Consider the following 18,126-nt stretch of genomic DNA (forward strand, 5'->3'; position numbering starts at 1 on the left):
GTAGGCTCTGGAGATGGTTTCAAATTAGAGAGATGGCCATATTGTACCTTCACGGCGAAATATGGTAACTCACTATATTCCTCCTTCCCTCCTGCCCACCCTATTCTTGAGCTTTCAGCGACCTAATGACCCGAAAAGAGCTGAAGACATCCTTGAGCCCAGCTGTTCCTACGAGAGTTGTGACGATTTGACATGTGTTTGTGCGTTTATTCAGCCGTCATTGTGTAGTGGAGACTGAGGGCAGATGGGAAGACCACACTGCCCTGACAGAGCTTGAGAGAATAGGCTAACTAGAAGAGAAAACCGTGTATCGTAGGCGCTCTCTACAAAAAAAGTGACTATATAGGTGCGTATCTCCTCTAGCCACACACTTTACTTTACTTTGCAAACATCTCACTCACCGTGTAGCAGCTCATATCCTCTGAGGGACTCTGTAAGATCTGGCTAGTTAGAACAGACTTAACTCCTGCGACCTGGGGAAATGGAAGACGATACGTCTCGCCTGTGCAGAAGTGGAATACTCGCTAAAGTTTGTTAGGGAAGAATAGTGATGCATTTGTGCTCTTCCTAAGCGATGCATATTGTGGGGTTAGTAGATGGGGGTTAGTTTGATGCCAGTTTGTTGATTGTAGTGCGGTGCGAGAGTGCGGCGCAGAGGGGTAGTCTCGTACCCTAGTAGAGGGGTAGAGATGGGCATTTGAGTTGTCGCATGTTGTCACCCGGCATTGCAGTTTTTGATGGAGAGATGCTAGGCTCGTCCCCAACCCGCCTGCTCTCATGCTTCCAGCGGACGAGCTTGCTGCAAGTAACGGGCTGGGTACGAGACTAATTTGCCCCGTGCATGTATTTACATGTGTGTAGGCGAAAGGCGATACAATCAACAAGATCAGAACAAGCGATTGATCAAGTGATGTGATTCTAGCACAATTTGGGCACGGGACTAGGGTATTGTTACGAAGTACCATAGCGAGTGATCGAGTATGATGCACCGCGCCTTCTCTGCTCCACACAGGCAATGTAATCAATAGATGAAGCGCATAAAAAAAAACCGATCCCCAGAATAGCAAAAGGAGGAAACTAGCTACAACCCCTTTGTACCCAGTCACACAGTTTTTCAACCAAGCCTGGGAGGTGGTTCGAACGAACGACCTCGGCCCCTCTGGGCGACACGATAGCAACTAGGCTACCGCGGTAGATGGTATGGTATTTCCCCAGTGCTATTAGAGGTACTGAAGGGCTATGCTCGTCCTAGCCCGTCTGCTTTCATGCTTCCAGCGGACGGGCTAGTGCTTTATCTTTCTGATTTGGGTGAGGTCTTTTTGTATGGGGTATCGGGCTGCCGAGGCGGTTGTCGGGCTCAATTTACATACAAAAATAAGGTCTTTTGGCTTCCGACATCAAAATTAAGGTTTATTCTGGCCCCGATATCACATTTCAGAGGCCGACGAGAGTGCCGGCCGACACTCGTCGGGGGGATAGTGTTCCGGGCCTGCTGGCGGGGGCAGCCTGCTGCTAAAGAGACTAGAGTGATAGATACATTGCCCAGGCTGGCTACATGTGCTCAGTCACGGATTTCTTAATTCTCTAGAGGTAAACCATTATAGCCAACGTCTTCACTCCCAACCAAGACTGCGATTCAGGTGCTTGGCTATGTATCTACAAGTACTCTACAGCTAAATGTAGATAACAGTTATAGCTTCGATTCAACTTTCTTTTCGAGATTCTCGAACCCCTCCTCACCAACCGTCCATTCTATTCCCTCTTTCAATCCCCACCACTCCTCTAAGGCCTCTTTACCCCCTTCTCCTGGACTCAGTGCTCTCCCTGACCACTCTTCACCTTCTCTCTCTTTAAACGCCTCCGATCCCATCAACGTCACAGCCGGCCTCTGTTCAAATCCACTTTGTTCCAATTCGCCATGTGACAGAACCGGCGTTACACACGCATCCGTCCCATCAAATACTCTCTCCCACTCCGCTCTCGACCTCTCCGCAAACCTCTTTTCAAACAACGTTCTCAACGCTTCCCAATTACGTCTATTCCCTCTATTTGGTAAGCTCTCCGCCTCTCCGCCAAACAGCCCCTTCACAAACACCTGGTAAAACCTCTCCTCCAACGCCCCAACCGCCATATACCCCCCATCCGCACACCTATAACACCGATAAAACGGCGCACCCCCATCCAACAGATTCCCCCCCCTCCCTCTATTCCACGTCGGCGTCTTCACCAAAAACCTCGGAAACATCGTCAAATACGCCGACCCATCCACCATATTCGCCTCCACGACCTGCCCCCTCCCACTCACACCCCTCGAAACAAGCGCCAACAATACGCCCATAAACGCCATCGCCCCGCCGCCCGCAAAGTCGCCTAGTATGTTCGCCGGCGGTGACGGCGGCGCCCCCGCCGCGCCCAGGAGCGAGAGCGCGCCTGAGACGGCAAGGTAGTTGATATCATGCCCCGCCATGGCCGCATACTTCCCGTCGCGCCGGAAGCCGGTGAGGCGCGTATATATGAGCCTCGGGTTCGCTCTACACAGCGTCTCTGGGCCGAGCTGCAGGCGCTCCAGCGTCTGGGGCCGGAATGGGTCGATCAGGACATCGGCTGTGAGGAGGAGCTTCCGCAGGAGCTGGTTTCCGGCGGGGGACTTGACGTTGAGTGTTAGGGAGCGCTTGCTGGATGCGAGGAGGTCTGGCGTGGGGGTTTGGGGCCCGTCGTGGCGGTCGATCCGGAGTACGGAGGCGCCGTAGTCGGTCAGGAGCTTGCCGCAGAAGGGGCCGGGGGCGAGGCCGGCGAATTCGATTACGCGGAGGCCGGCGAGAGGTGGGGGCTGGGTACTCATTGCTGGCGAATTGTGAGGAGGTGTTTAGGTTCGGTGGGGGTTTATATATCTACAATCTAAAGTACAATATGGCGGCGATGTCGGGGTTATGTTGGGGAGCTGTCGATAGCTTGTGCTGAGGCCGAGGTATAGTAGTCGTGTTGTGTTACGTCGCTAAGGACGAGATGCACTCCACAATTTGTGGCCAATGATCGGCGTTCCCATGCAGGGTTGTGGTCAGGAGGTCTGTGTAAGACATTCGGAGATTTACAGTGAAGAAGGTTACGCCCCCCTGTGGATCACATCTTGATGGGACGTCGGAGAATTACGGACCCCACGCTACCAATGGGTAAGGAAATTGGCGTTGGATATCACCAATGGGAGCTTTGTCGGAGAGTTGGTAAGTCAAGCTGACAGGAAACAGTCGCAGATAAATATGATTAGTTAAACTGGGTTCTAATACGTCATAGACGTGATAAGGATGGAACATACTCGAAGGGTCTGTTTTATCTACCCGGCCCAAATAGACGCGCTTATGGCGATTTGTGACCATTTATATACAGACATGTTGAGAACTTGGAGTAGAAATTTGTGATCTACCACCGACCCTAAGGGTTATGGTAAGAGTCAATTAGAGAGCTTTCCAGAATTAGGGAGCTTTGGCCTTGTATTGTCGGCAGAAACAATGTTTCGCGGCCGTGGTTCTAGCTTGGTAGTAATCAGATTGGATACATATATCCAACCGGGATAGGAACTAGAACCAGAACAATACAGTGTCTGAGTCGGCCCGGCTTTTGGGCAGGAACCTTTAGGCCAAAGAGGTAGGCTTTCTTCGGTCTAGACTGTCTAACTCCGCTGTATTAAGCGTTGTGCCGAATAAAAGGCCATACGGGAAATGTAGTATGACACTGCGAACGAGGCCTGCTATCACCTACGGGGAACATTTGCTCTGTGCGGCCAAAGATCACTAGAAGCATATATTAGCCATCTCCTGTGGAGAAGATAAAAAAAGGCCCCGTAAGAGAAGAGTAAAAAAAAAAAGCTTATTGGTATTAATATCTAGTAATATTCTATACAAAGTTTATTTCAACTGATGGCTACTAGAGAGCGGGAGAAGGGTTAAGAAGTTTTGTCCCCTTCAGCTGCTGGGAAGGCGTGGCGGTAACTGCATGTAGGTCTAGAAAAGGTCTTGCAGCTTGATTAGTCGTATGACTCCCACATATTATTGGTGCAAGACGTATGCTAATCTTAAATATAACAAATTAATATCGCCCGAGGTAATTCTCACCTTGGCTACATTGCTCCGCCCTAGTAATCCGTCGCTACTCTAACAGCGGCTGGCCGGAACCGTCTCCGAGAGTCTTAGCAGCAGGCACTAATTGCAATATTCAGAGAGGCAGTGGTTTATTTAGAATATTTATTCTCTGCGCAGTTTTCTTCTTCCCAGCTGTTTTTTTTCTCTTATTGGCTACTGCATTCTCTATTTGCAAATTTGGTCCTGCACGTGATCGAGTGACAATCTGTGATTAAGACCGTGTTTCTGTTGTACTAGCCGAGGTAAGATCCTGTTCACATAGGTTGAGACTTACAAAACACCCTTCATCGATCGTCATTGGTGCCTGTTCTCTGATTAGGGAGTTGTTGTATATGGTAGATGTGGGCCGTAACGCATAGTTGTCAGTAAGGGGGCATGTTTGTGAGTTTGTATGTTCGTCGGGGAATTCGGCGAGACCGTAGCGCAGGGGTCTATCCAGTCATCTTGAAATGGTTGGGATCTTTTGGTGAAGTGAGTATGCACTCAGTAGATAGATACGAGAGTATGACAATTACAGGATACCCTCTTACAACCAGAGGCTTGGTCTAAGTGGGTTCATTAGCTACGATTTTCCTAATATTTCATCATCATGGAGCTGGGATGACGGTATATTTTGAACAATATAGAAATACCTGTGTCTCGACGTGCTAGTAGTGTCCTACCAGGATAGGGCCGAATAGCCTTAAGAGCGACATATGCTCATATTCAACAGAATTTGGTGTTCAGTACCTCCTTTCTCTGCCTTGTGTTCTGTGTGATCGGTGCCGACTGAGCCAGGGCCGGAGGGGTGGCACTTGTTCGCGTGCTTGAGTAGAGGTCTACTGGTTGGTAGGAGGCTTGGACCCTAATACGGGTATAGACTCTTGGTGGTAATAGGCGGCCGTACTATGGGGTGCTCATGTTAGAGGATGAAGAGTAGTAAAAGAAGGGAGAGAGGCGACAAACGATAAGGTGAGGCTGGTGAGGGGTGGTGAAACGAGGGGATAAGGAATAAGCAAAGAAAAGGGATACAAGTGCGCATAGCTGTGAGGTTATGTAACGGGGAAAATGGCAAAGAAGAAGTAGCGGAAAGTTGGGGATCATGGGCTATAAGAGACTGGGGCTGTTCACTTACGTACCTCAGCGCAGTTCGACCTGGGGATGGCAGGTTTTCGTTTTTTTCATTGGCGAGGTTAATGGAAGATGATGAGTTCTGTTGAAGTGATGTTCGAACGCCGTTGTGTCGGTGATGGCGGGGTATTGGGGTCGATGTTGAAGTGGGGATAAGATGAAAACAGTCGATTTTCAGTGTCCTGATAGTATAAACCACATGTCGCCCTACCACTCCCCCCAAAAAGAAACGAACGGCCTGATGTGGTAAGCGTTAGCTCCAAAAAATTCTGCAGCAAAAACTGCAGCAAGTTAGGCCGTTATGGCCAGCGCCATCCCGTACGTTAACCGCCCGCCCCGGGGTTCGAACCCGGGCCGTTGGAGCCGGTGACGGTAACTATTGAGATTACAATGTACTTCTCCAGTTAAACCGCTTTAAACACACGCTGTAATGTGTCTTTGCTCATTTTTAAACCCCACCGCCGAGTGAAAGGGGGCTTGGTGGGCTTATCTATCTCATCTTATCCTTATCATGGCCTGAGTCCAGCCGGCACTACACTACAGATCCCAATCGAAGCGGGAAGTGTGATCAACGAGAACGTTCTCGATCGGTTTAGACAAGACGCGGTGCGCGTGGTTCCGATACAAAACGTGGCGCCAACGAAGAAAAAAAATACGCACTATCGGCACCCGTAGTGGGGCGTTACAGTTTCGCATAAGGTGGTTGTAGCCCGAGTGACATCCCATGACGAGTTAGAACACGCGACGCCATCACCACTACTATCACCACCGCACACTTCACACGTCCATAGAAGGTCTATACACAGCAGCAGTGCCTACTAAATTACCCATTTCTACGACTAGAATTCCCTCCGGCTCCACAAGACACAACAACAGGAAGCTGCATTCCCATCACTCCCGATAACGCTGGCATTCTCATGCATATGGTCCTACCAAGAGCCAGAGCGAGTCATGCCGCAGCCTAGTGTGACTAGGCTCCGTCGAACATTGGGAGGTATCATTTGGAGATTAAGCTCGCGCTCTAGCGAGTGAGGCTGGTGAGGTGAAGATTGGGTGAAAGGTTAAGACAGTGACATGGCGAGCGTGGGGTCTGGTGGCGAGCGAGAGATGATCAACGGGCTAGAATGAGTGTGGTGGATGTAGAGGTGATGATTATGCCACCGTGAATACTTGTCTATGACTAGGTGTACTGACTGTATGATAGGGTCCGGTTCAATACGTGTTCTCTCATCTCATCTCGCCCATGCTGTCTTTGAAGCCTCGAGTCTGCGAGGGGGGAATATGTACCCGTCTTCTTGACGTCAACCCCAACTTTCAATCATCTGCATAACTCCTTCAAGACAATTCTGCTTTGGACAATGCATTCGGTCGTCTAGCTTCTATTTGTCATGGCTGGTATGGGTGCTTTGGGTGTCTTCATTTGCTTGCTTCTCTACTCCCTGACGGCCGTGGGTTCGGCTATTATAAGTTTACATATAAGAACTGGCCCTCAGTTCATGATAAAATAAGCTAGAGAGTTTTCTTTGGCAGGGACTCGGGTACATCCTGTCTTTCACCTGTGGTTAGACTTGGGCTATGGGGTACCAAACGCTGTTGCGGCGCTTGGGTTAATCATATACATCGTCGGATGCAGATTTTTTGGTTCGTTTCTGGACATAGCAGGAAGCATGTATGATCGAGAATGGGATACATTGAATAAACACCTACGTAACTGCTCATATAGGCTAGTTATAGGTTGATTTCCTAGGATATGACAACCCACAGGATCGGGGCTTCACAATATTAGTGTTGATACACAGAGTATACGTAGGCTCCCCAGCTTGAGTATAAAATTGTTGATAACAGAAGATGAGTCAAAATGATATGAGGCCTAGCTAGGTGTACGTACTTGTTTGACACACCTTTGATCGGTTGAATCACTTTCCTAACTCTGGCTCACTACACTGCGAGTATTATGTATCACGTTGTATCTTTGATCAAGATAAACTAGCGGTTTTCCCCCATCAGTTCAAAATTCGTGTGGAGAGATCTAGATCTAGATCACGTTGTCATTTGCTGTGTATGACACCACCGAGTGACCATCCATGTCTCTCCCCATGGCTAGCCAAGCCAAAATTTACCCTGTCGCGCACTCCCACATGCGGCATTCAATCGCGAGACCAGATGACAGGTGTTTCCGGCACACACGCACATGCTCCCAGTCCAGTGACAGTAGAAATGAAAACAGTAGAATTTCTTTCGCTGGCAGTGCGCGGCTGTGGTGGCAAGGGTTCTGCACAAACACGTGGAAGCATAAGGGTCTTTTTTTGGGGTCAGGGACGCGGTATGTCTGGTACATAAGGCACAGTAGGTTATTTTTTCTTTTTTTAGAGGAACGCTCTTACTAGCTGACCGGGCAGTCGGTTTACCGATAGGCAGGATGATGGAGGTGATGACCGACATCTATTTTTTTTTCTTGGGTTTGACAGCTGTGGGGAGAGATCTGCTGTAGGTACTCTAGAGCGAGCGACTGGAAGACTGTCGCGTTGTGGAGTCGAGTGGAGTTGCCCGCTTTTGAGTTTTCGGATGATCATCAGGACGCGTCCTCCCTGACGTATCGGTCCAGCGCTACGCCTGTTGCGTGAGATCTCCATCCCCTTTCGTGGCTGGCCGTTGCGGTGTGTGTTTGTGCGTTGTTTTTGTGGCTGGGGAGGGGTTCGATCGTTTGTTTACTACAGTGTTACTGGGGGGGGCACCATGGGTGTAGAGAAGAGTATGGAAGGGTGTATCGGGGTACAATTGGGTATGGGTTAGAACGTTACTGCCAAGGAAGGCCCCATCACACACACACCTTCCAGAAAACTTTCAAGAGCCGCCGTTCGTTCTCTGTCAGGAACGTTTATTATTGATGAAACCGAAAAAAAGCCACAACCACTGACTGACGGACTCTGGCTGGTTGTTGCCCCCCCCAAACAGAGAGCTTACTTGCACTTACCTACAGCACAACTATCTATCTTTCCTATCCCAGGGCAGAAACAAGCTGTCAGATACCATCATCATCATCATCATCTTCTACTCTGCCTGCCTGTCTGGCTGTCTCTCCTTCCCCTTCGTCCATCCTCGTCAAGCTTCAACAACACCACAGTACCTTTTTTTTAAAAAAAAATAATACTATTATTCAATCATCATCGAGAACACTCTGGCCTCCTCTGTCTGTTGCTGCGTGAATGGAATAGGGGAATCGACTCCACTTTTCTTCCTCTTCTTCCTGTTCTTTTCCTCTCCCTCCCTCTCCCTCCCTCTCTCTCTCTCTCTCTTCTCGACTCAACAACCCCCTGTGGATCCACCAACCAACCAACCAACCAACCCCCTCCCCTCCACACCCACACCCCTTGCTCACGTCGAAAGCTTGCCGAGAGATACCTCCATCTAAATTCAACCCCTCAATATCACAACCGAGATAGATAAAAAAAAATTTAAACATTTATCGACTATCGTGCTATCCATTGTCAATCATTTTAGTTGGCTCCCGCTGGATCGGTCCCCTTTCCCCCCTTGGTTGGAATCCACCCTTCATCGCAAGCTGTTGGGCTCTGTTCTAGCTAGTCGAGAATCCACCGTTCGCTCTGTTTGATCGCTACAGCCATGCAACAAGAAAATGTCGAAGATGATACACCACCCGTGAGAGGCCCCTCGAGGAGTTCACGATCCTCTGGCTCCAATTTACCCCCCGTTTGTTTACCCGCCAGCTAACCCTCCCCCCCCCCCCCCCGTTCAGGCCTCCGTTTCGTCACTGCGCTCACGCTTTGAGCAAATGACATCCTCGAGATCGCATCAAGCAGCACCCGAAGTACCAAAGCCCCTCAGACCAGCACATACAGGCGTCGACCCGTTCAGAGAATCACATGAGAGCTACACGCGAGCCTCTCTGGACATTCCCCGAGAAGCCTACTCCTGTAGCCCTGCAGCGCCCCCCGCCAAGAAGTCGTACCGCGAATACCTTTCGGCGACCGTTCCTGGGCGACTCGGCGGTCAGGGCCCCCGCCAGCGACCGCTCTCAATGTACAGCACATTCTCTCCGCCGCTGTCACCTCCGACGTTTCGCGTTGAGTCGCCAAGATCTCCCCCGTGTCCGCCGCCGCCGCTAAACATAGATGCCCGGGATAAATCGCCGGAAAGACCAACACCCGCACCCGCGGTTCTCAACGCGCCGTTGAATAGCACTAATGCACCAGCCAGGCCCTACAGTAATAATAAGGTTCCGAGCCGTGGAAGCACGCCATCGCCTGGTACAGAGAAGCGCGCTGCGCCCCCACCTCCCCCACCACCTCCGGTGTCTGCTTCGGTAAGGGCTGCCGTGAGACCACCCGCGCCGCCGGCGCCCGCGCCAGTTTCATGCTTTGATGACCCGCCAAATTTTGATCGTAGACCGAGCCTGCCAAACAATAGTATTGCGGTGAGACGGGCGCCGCTGAGTCCGGCGTTGCAGGTGGTGCATGACGAGCATAATTGCGCACCGCCGATCCCGGCAAGGACTTCGAAACCGAAGATCACAAGTAAGCCGCCCATGATACCCCCGAAAAACACAAGACCGGATTTTGCAGGGATTGCGCTGGCAGCGCCGACGACGTCCTCGGAGGAACGGGTATCGCCGTTTAGCACGCCACCGTCGAGTGCAAATAACTCGCCGAGTAGGTCGGATAATGAGGCAGGGCCAAGGCCGAAAATTCAGGGCAAGATTACAAACAACTCGGCCTATTATGCTCCCCCGCCGTTGAGCTACAACCCACCCCCACCCCCACCGATACCCCCGAATGCGAACGCAACACGAGAGAGGAATGGGAATGTTATTGATGTGAGGGCGAATAAGCCGGCACCACCGCCACGAGAGAGGAATGGGAACGTTATTGATGTGAGGGCGAATAAGCCGGCACCACCGCCACCGCCGAGGATGTCAAGGGAGGAGGTTAGGCCAAGGATGAAATTTGAAGATTCGGTTCGTGGGCAGCGGACATCGTTGGATGACGCTGGGTTGAGGCCGGATTTGCCGCCGAGGCCAATTGGAGGGGGTATAATTGGAGGGATCAAGGCTAGGGTTCCGAGCATGAGGGGACGGAGTTATTCGCCTCCTAGACATGCTGAACCTGCTGTTCCTGAAAGGCCTGTACCTAATCCCTCAGCATTTCTTCCGCCGCCAAAAAGGCCTGGAACAAAGAGCAATTCGCCGTCACGGCAACCATCACTTGCTAGGAGTAACACTTTTATTGGGAGCTCAGGAGGCGACCGGAATACTGGCTATGGTGATGACTCGGATGAGGGTGCTGATGATCAGTCGTCGCTGAGCGAGTATCCGGATTCGTCACAGGCAAACAGAAGGCTCCCATGCTTCAAGACCGGCGTACGAGAAATCCCATGTAAATATGATGTCCGATTGTTCGCTGTCTGCGGGAAGTATGTCTGTACTACAAGCCACTCAACGAACGTGTGGAACATAGAGACCGGTCAGTGTATAATGTCGCTCCCCCACTCTGAGGGCACGCGGATAACTGCAATTGCCTTCAAGCCCTCAATCAAGGTTCAGGATGAGGGCCGACAGCTGTGGCTGGGTACCTCACACGGTGAGCTGCTGGAGGTGGATATTGCGGGGCAGCGGGTGATCGACTCAAGGTCAAGCGCACATGTTAAGAAGGAGATTGTCCAGATCCACCGCTGCGGGTATGAGCTGTGGACGCTCGATGAGGGTGGGAAGTTACAAGTGTGGGGTCCGGATGTGAACGGCGTGCCAAATCTAAAGAACTCGCCGACGACCTTTAGAATCCCGAATAAGCACACATTCTCACTCGTTGTTGATGGGCTGTTATGGATAGGCGCGGGGAAGTCGGTGCATGTCTATCAACCCAGTACAGATCCAAGTATACCTTTTAACCTGACACAACGACCGTTGGCACCAAGTAAGCCGACAGGTGAGATCACTTGTGGTGCGGTGGTGAATAGTGAGCCAGGGAAGATATATTTTGGGCACTCGGATGGCAAGGTTTCGACCTACTCGAGGACGCAGCTTACGTGCATCGACGTCATTAGTATCTCGCTGTATAAAATCAACTCCATGAGTGGTGTTGGGGATTATTTGTGGGCCGGGTTCAAGACTGGGATGATTTACGTTTACGATGTCCGCTCGAAGCCATGGCGGGTACTGAAGGACTGGCAATGCTCAAACGGACCTGTAGTCCAATTAATCGCCGACCGAACCAGCATCTGGAAGACCGGCCGCCTGCAAGTCGTCTCTCTTGGCGTGGACAATATCATCCGTCTCTGGGACGGTATGCTTGAAGACGACTGGCTCGAAGGCGAGATGCAAAAGCGCGATGCCGAGTTTTGCAGCTTCCGCGAGATCAAAGCTCTGATTTGCACCTGGAACGCCGGCGCCTGCAAGCCGCAGGACCTGCTTAAAGACGCCGATGACCGCGTTTTCCTCGAAAACGTGCTCACTAGCGTCGAGTCACCAGATGTCATTGTCTTTGGCTTCCAAGAGCTTGTCGATCTCGAGAACAAGAAGCTTACGGCGAAAACCCTTCTCAAGGGCGGGAAGAAGAAGAAGGCCGCTGATCACCAAGCTCATATGTCGCACCAATATCGTCTTTGGCAACAACAGCTCACAAAGTCAATCGAAACCCACCTCCCACGAGACGAACCCTATACTCTCCTACACTCAGCAAATCTCGTGGGTCTCTTCACCTGTATCTTTGTCAAGTCCGCCGAACGCCACTCAATCCGAAACGTCAGCGCTGCAACCGTCAAACGTGGTCTCGGTGGTCTCCACGGAAACAAGGGCGCCCTCATCATCCGTTTCCTTCTCGATGACTCGTCACTTTGTTTCATCAACTGCCATCTTGCCGCTGGCCAGTCACACACCGTCTCCCGAAACAACGATATTGCCGCAATTCTTGAGTCTTCTAGCCTTCCTGCTGATCCAGCACAAGATATTTTTGTCGGTGGAGGCGACGGTAGCATGATTCTTGATCATGAAATCTGTATCCTTAACGGAGACTTGAACTACAGAATCGACATGCACCGCGACTCGGTCATCTCGAGAGCCAAGAACCTCGAACTCCCTGCATTGCTTGAGCGTGACCAGCTTCTCATGGAGCGGAAGCGGAATCCCGGCTTCAGACTACGCGCGTTCAATGAGTCGCCCATCACGTTTAGGCCGACATATAAATACGACGTAGGGACGGACACATACGATAGCAGTGAGAAGAAGCGGTCGCCGGCGTGGTGTGATCGATTGCTGTATAGAGGGCTCGGGAAGATCAAGCAGACGGATTATCGGAGATGGGAGGTCAGGACAAGTGACCATCGGCCGGTGTCGGGTGTGTTTGCGGTTAGGCTGAAGACAGTGGATAAAGCCAGGAGAGGGCGTGTGTGGGATATGTGTTGTCAAGGGTATGAGGCGGTGAGGGAGAGGCATGTGTGGGAGGCTAAGTAAGTTTTTTTTCCCTATGTGTTTAACGATGGGGCGTGATTGCTAACAAGCAGTGTAGGATGGACTTTCTAGTCAACGTGTTAGGCTACCAAATTGAAGATGCACAGCGAAGTATAGAGACACAGAAGGGCATGGTCAGTGCCGTGGAGAGTCTACAGGCGGGACTGTAGGTTAAGTTCGGCGTGATCTTCTTCTTCTTCTTCTTTCTTTCTTTTGTCTTTTCCCTAGCTTACACTACTACTGTCTGTTGTCATGTCTCTCGTGGAGTGTTGTTTTTTCTTCTTACGAATCGGTCACCTTGTCTTATACATTGGGGGGAGTTGGAGTAAATCACTTCTTTAGTATACCTACTGCTTATTGGCTTCTTATTGTTATCTTAGTCTGTCTTGTCTGTGTGGAGCGATCGTGTTGGTTTTTTTTTCTTCCCTTTCTTGTTTCTTCTTTTGCCTTACTACTTAGGGACTTAATGGGGTTGCTTCTGTGTTTATGTGGGCTTCTTTTTTGGTATAGAGGGTGAGGAGAGGAGGCGGAGCCGTGAGCGGTGGGCTTCGGCGGCGGCGGGGAGTGAGTTGAGGTGAGAGGTGAAGGGTGAGGGGAGAGTGGGGAGTGGGGAGTGGACATGAGAGGGGTGCGAGTACATAAATGAGATTACTACGGGATCTACTTTTCTCTTTTTTCTTTTCTTGTTTTTTATTTTTCTCGCTTTTTTTATTTTTATTTATTGCATGTTTGTCGTTGACTGCGGTTCTGCATGTTTATTGGGTGCGATTAATATACATGGTGGTAGAGAGAAGGGGGGTGGGAGGCTGTGCGTGATGGATTAATGAATGTGATGATATATCGGGATTTGTTTTTTCTGTTTTCTGTCCTTATTTTCTTTTACTGTTGTGTTGTGCCTGCATTGGCCTGGGAAAGAGATATCAGAGAACGAGAAGAGGGAAGGGGGGGGGGGGGGGGTTTAAAAAATTATAGAGTCTTTATTAAAATTTAATTATCTTTTGAAACTTTAAACTTGCATCCGGGATTTGAGGTATTGCCATAACTGTAAAGTTGCATGCAATTAATGAATTAAACAAAAACAAAAAACATCCGGGATTTGGAAGATGGAGAGGATGGGTGTGGGGCACGAGTGATGGATTGTGATTGAAATTTGGTGGGGTGGGATCATGAGATATCACTCGTGACTCGGGTATATGAAGAGCGCTTGCCGGCCTCCCGCGGTGATAAGGAGCCGGAGGGGAAACGGCTTGGTGTCTTTGGCCACTACTGATGCGCCATTTGCTAATTACTGTAGATTTGGATTTGCTCATTGTACCTTCCTGGGCCGGAGTGGAACCTAATTTATGCCCCTGTGGGGGGATTCGGGTTGTGCTGTAGTGGAATCAATTAGGAACGCTATTTCGACGTTTGGTTTCTCTAGAGGAGGAAATGAATGAGGCCGGGAATGGACCTTTATTACTGGCTTTTCCTGATGTCTTTGTGCTCTTGGAGTGACTCGTGAGGCCGAGTAGACAGCGAACTGTCTCTTTTTAGCCTTTTTAGACCTTTTCCGTTAAATCAACCAATAGCGAGAAATAATTAAAACGGTACATGCCCAGCAAAAAAAAAAAAAAAAACAGAAGTTCCAAGTCCAGCAGCAAAAACTACAGCAAGTTAGGCCGTTATGGCCAGCGCCATCCCGTACGTTAACCGCCCGCCCCGGGGTTCGAACCCGGGCCGTTGGAGCCGGTGACGGTAACTATTGAGATTACAATGTACTGCTCCAGTTAAACCGCTTTAAACACACGCTGTAGTGTGTTTTTACTCGTTGTTAAGCCCCAGGGGCTTGGTGCGGTTATCTTATCTTATCTTATCGACTGGCCGACCTCACGCTGCGTGGTAAACACCGAAACACCGAAACACCGAAACACCGGGGCTATGAGAGTCGGGGCGAATAAAGACTCGATTTGTTGTAAGCGTCTAAGCTCTTGTTGGATACATCATCTTGCTTCCAATCCTCCCCTCAATTCACTAACATGGGTGCTACAGCTGCCCTGTCATAAGGTCTCACTCTAGCTCAGCTCCCCCGCTGTTTGATTAAGCTCAATTCCGTATCACCGTCATCTTGAATTAAGCTAGGCGAGTGTCTCGGAGCATTCTCCCAGGGCCCACATAAAACGTTATTGCACTTCTGGATGATCTGCGGACCAGTTCCAATTAAACGTTGATCTTACCGTTACACCGAACCGCACTTCCACCTGCACCAAGTACGCATCTTGAACAAGCGATCAAATCACCACGCCCGCCAACACTCCACCAATGTTTTCAACCAATATATAACCGACATCCAATAATTACAACGATACAAGCCCTTATTTATTTATTACAACCGCCTCAGATATTCGCCCCCCCATGCTCCTCCCTCATCGTTTCCACCATCTCCTCACTCTCCCCCTTATGCCCCCTCCACTTCGGCAGCCCATCCGGCACATCGATCGCCCTCCGCTCATAGAAAATATGGCAGCTCGGGTGAAACCGCCGCTTCTCCGCCGCGCTCCCAAACTTGACCAGCGTCGGGAACAGCAGCAGCATCTTGCGCCCCTCATCCATGATCGGCGTGCGGCAGTTCTTGCACGACACCTTGCACGGCAGGATGTAGTCCTGCGATTTGGTCCCAGAGTGCCAGTAGATCAGCTCGGAGGAGCCGGACGTGAAGCGCACGTCGGTTTTGTGGAATATCGCCGCCTGGGGTACATATACACAGTCAGCCCCCAATCCGCAACCAACACAACATAGGAGGGGGCGGGGAACAAACCCATTGAAACGGCGCCCCATGCAATCTCTGACACCCCTCGCAATGGCAGAACTTCGCCTCTAGCGGCCGCTCGCGCGAGATCTCGAACGTCACCTTCTCGCAGAAACACGCGCCCTTGTAAATCGGCTTGAACGCCCCATGCTCGCCTTCGTCGACCGTGTAGGGCGGCCGGTCCATGCGGTTCTCGTGCACCTGGCGCTTCTCGTCGTGGCTCAGGTTCGATGTGTCGTGTGAGTTTTCGTGGGTGCGTGGTGTGGACTTGGGGGATGACATGTTGCGCTGCTGTATGTAGATGGGGGTGATGTGGGGTTTTAGGGCGGTGGTGATGGTGGTGAGGCGCGGTGTTAGTGATGGCAGTGATGAGAGGAGGCGGAGACGCAGTGTGGTGGTGGTCATGGCGAGCGTGTTTCGGGGGGGGGTGGGTTTAATTTTGTAGTGGGTGGATTTTCTGGGGTTTTGTATCATTGCCCCTTGTTGCCATGGCTGGCTGGCGTGATGACGTAAATCTTACACTGGGGAGAGAGAAAGTGAGTGACAGCGGGTGTGACGTAGGATCTACGTGGTCGGGTGGGAATGTCACCCCGGAGTTTTTGATTAGTTGGGAGTGGTCTACTTCTAATAATTTGTGCTGAGATTGGAAAGGTGGTTGTTGTGGGCGGACATGGGGTGTCACTCGTCGACTAATTTAGTTTAGCGTGGGATTGGTAGTAGAGTAATCAAGTAATTAATCGGTTTACTAATAATTATCACCGATGCAGCAAATAAGGAGTTGGATAGAAGTAGGACTCGTATAACGCCCGCATCCAATCATAGCTCGTATCAAAGAGTAGACAAAGTTGTCACATCTACCATGAAAGTTAAAACGAGCTCCGACATCATATTGCGGGAGCAGTATTTAAAAAACTACAGTCATAGTTTAACAAACAACGAGGGTCTTGGCATAAACAGATAGACTCCAGGCTAGCTGGAGCCGCTTCGTAGAAGCCTGAACGTCTCGCATGTAGTTTTCTTACAGGATGAATACATGTAGTTCACCGGCTGCCAGCGCCGGGAGAGCTCGCTTTCTACTTCAACGGCAATGGCCAAAACCCAAGTGGCCTACCATGGGACTGCTGCTTCGCTGGAATTGCGAGGCAAAGGGACCTATCGTTGTATATAGACTGATGCATAGGCTGAAGTAATGCCGTTCTCTCAGCCCCTGTTTTCGGGACCCACACCGTATGAAAACTTGGTTCCTGGACCACAAGTGCCGGAACGCGCACTACCGTCCTAAACTTTGCAACAAGGCCCCTGGATTCCTCACGGAGATACTTTAGAGTCTCGGGAGAGCCCCATAGCTCAGAGATGACATCCCGAAGGTCAACATGCCACTTGCTATCGAATCCGTGGTAAGTGCAGTAGCGTTCTAGGCTTCCCATGACCATGTCATTGGTTCCGCCAACGGTCAGTGTAGCCAGGAACCTTAGCACCGCGATAGCAGCGACTCTGTTGTTACCGTCAAGAATGACCTTCCCCGCCTTCCTTCCACGCGTCAGTGAAGGGCAATATGCGATGGTGATGGGTGCAACGCAACACATGGAGCTGCCAGAGCTGGGAGTGCCGGAAACCATCTCACGCATAATTTCCAGCACGCGCTTCGGAATTGAGAATTCGGCGCGTGGTAGTTTGTCGAGGGAGACATAGACATATGGAAGCATTTGGTGGCCCACAAAGTGGATATACACAACCTTAAGTAGCCTTGGTATGCTCAAAAACGAAGACTCAGCTGCCAGCTGCGCCGCAATATCTTTCCATGTTTCTGGGGGTATCGCAGTGGTTTCTCTAGATAGAGAGCTCCGCAATGACGCTAATAAACCCATGAAGCTGTCAAGCTGTCTCCGAAAGCAGCACTTAAGCCCACCGATTGGGTCTTTTAGACATGCATGTATCTGTAGGAACTGCTCTACCCGACTAGAATTTCCGCCTTGCAGGTCGTTTGTGATCTCTGCGAGTGCCCGCTTCCACAACGACACCTGAAGATACGGCGGTCCTCCGCCAGTCACATACTCTACCGGTGCTGTTAGAAAGTCCTCCTTTCGGTCTCTAGTTCCTCGCTGGGCAAAAACCATCTGGCCCAGCACATCACTCAGCACCTTCTCTGCACCTAGCTTAACACTGCCTGAAACCCTTGGCCAGCCATCAAGAACACTCTCACAGTAGAGCAACGCCTCGACGAGCGGTCGAGAGACAGATGGAAGTCCGCGTTCGGGGTAGCGGGTAAGAGTGTACAGCAAGCGTGCGTGCTCGGTCTCAAGATTCCCGAATTCGTTCCACTCGCAAGTAAAGAAGAACTGATCTTGCACTCGCTCTGAGGTGGGGAACAGGCGGGGTGGCGGGTTCTCCTTTTCTGGATGGGCGAGGTCAAGGATGCGTAATAGAGAGAGTTCGGAAAGGTCCTTGAAAGTGGGAGCTGTAAGATCGCTACGGCAGAGACGTGGAGAGGGCTGAATTATAAGATCAGAACTTCCAGTTAGTGAAAATGATGGGACGTAGGGATCGATACAGTCTTTCTGGAGACTGGAGGCTTTGAAAGGCAAAGGCAATTGCGGGCATGGAGAGCGGCGCGATGTGGTGGTATTGGACAT

The 18,126-nt window shown here is 50.8% G+C and overlaps 4 protein-coding genes across 4 annotated transcripts; 1 reads left to right on the forward strand and 3 right to left on the reverse strand.

The window, feature by feature from the left end:
• Positions 1-1,690: 1,690 nt before the first annotated feature.
• Positions 1,691-2,842, reverse strand: LAJ45_04760 (uncharacterized protein; the record flags this gene model as incomplete). Its single annotated transcript, XM_046114336.1, has 1 exon — positions 1,691-2,842. The coding sequence occupies one exon, from the start codon at positions 2,840-2,842 to the stop codon at positions 1,691-1,693; it is 1,152 nt and encodes a 383-aa protein (XP_045972362.1).
• Positions 2,843-8,870: 6,028 nt separating this feature from the next.
• LAJ45_04761 (uncharacterized protein) lies at positions 8,871-12,878 on the forward strand (the record flags this gene model as incomplete). The annotated part of the gene is made up of 3 exons (XM_046114337.1): positions 8,871-8,906; positions 9,004-12,707; positions 12,767-12,878. 3 exons carry the CDS (start codon positions 8,871-8,873, stop codon positions 12,876-12,878), a joined length of 3,852 nt encoding a protein of 1,283 aa, XP_045972363.1.
• Positions 12,879-15,081: 2,203 nt separating this feature from the next.
• Positions 15,082-15,898, reverse strand: LAJ45_04762 (uncharacterized protein; the record flags this gene model as incomplete). Its single annotated transcript, XM_046114338.1, has 2 exons — positions 15,082-15,432; positions 15,503-15,898. 2 exons carry the CDS (start codon positions 15,896-15,898, stop codon positions 15,082-15,084), a joined length of 747 nt encoding a protein of 248 aa, XP_045972364.1.
• A 668-nt stretch (positions 15,899-16,566) lies between these two features.
• LAJ45_04763 (uncharacterized protein) lies at positions 16,567-18,126 on the reverse strand (the record flags this gene model as incomplete). The annotated part of the gene is made up of 1 exon (XM_046114339.1): positions 16,567-18,126. The coding sequence occupies one exon, from the start codon at positions 18,124-18,126 to the stop codon at positions 16,567-16,569; it is 1,560 nt and encodes a 519-aa protein (XP_045972365.1).

Source organism: Morchella importuna (assembly GCF_003444635.1).
Source record: "Morchella importuna strain M04M26 chromosome Unknown Morimp01GS012, whole genome shotgun sequence".
Lineage (NCBI taxonomy): Eukaryota > Fungi > Ascomycota > Pezizomycetes > Pezizales > Morchellaceae > Morchella > Morchella importuna.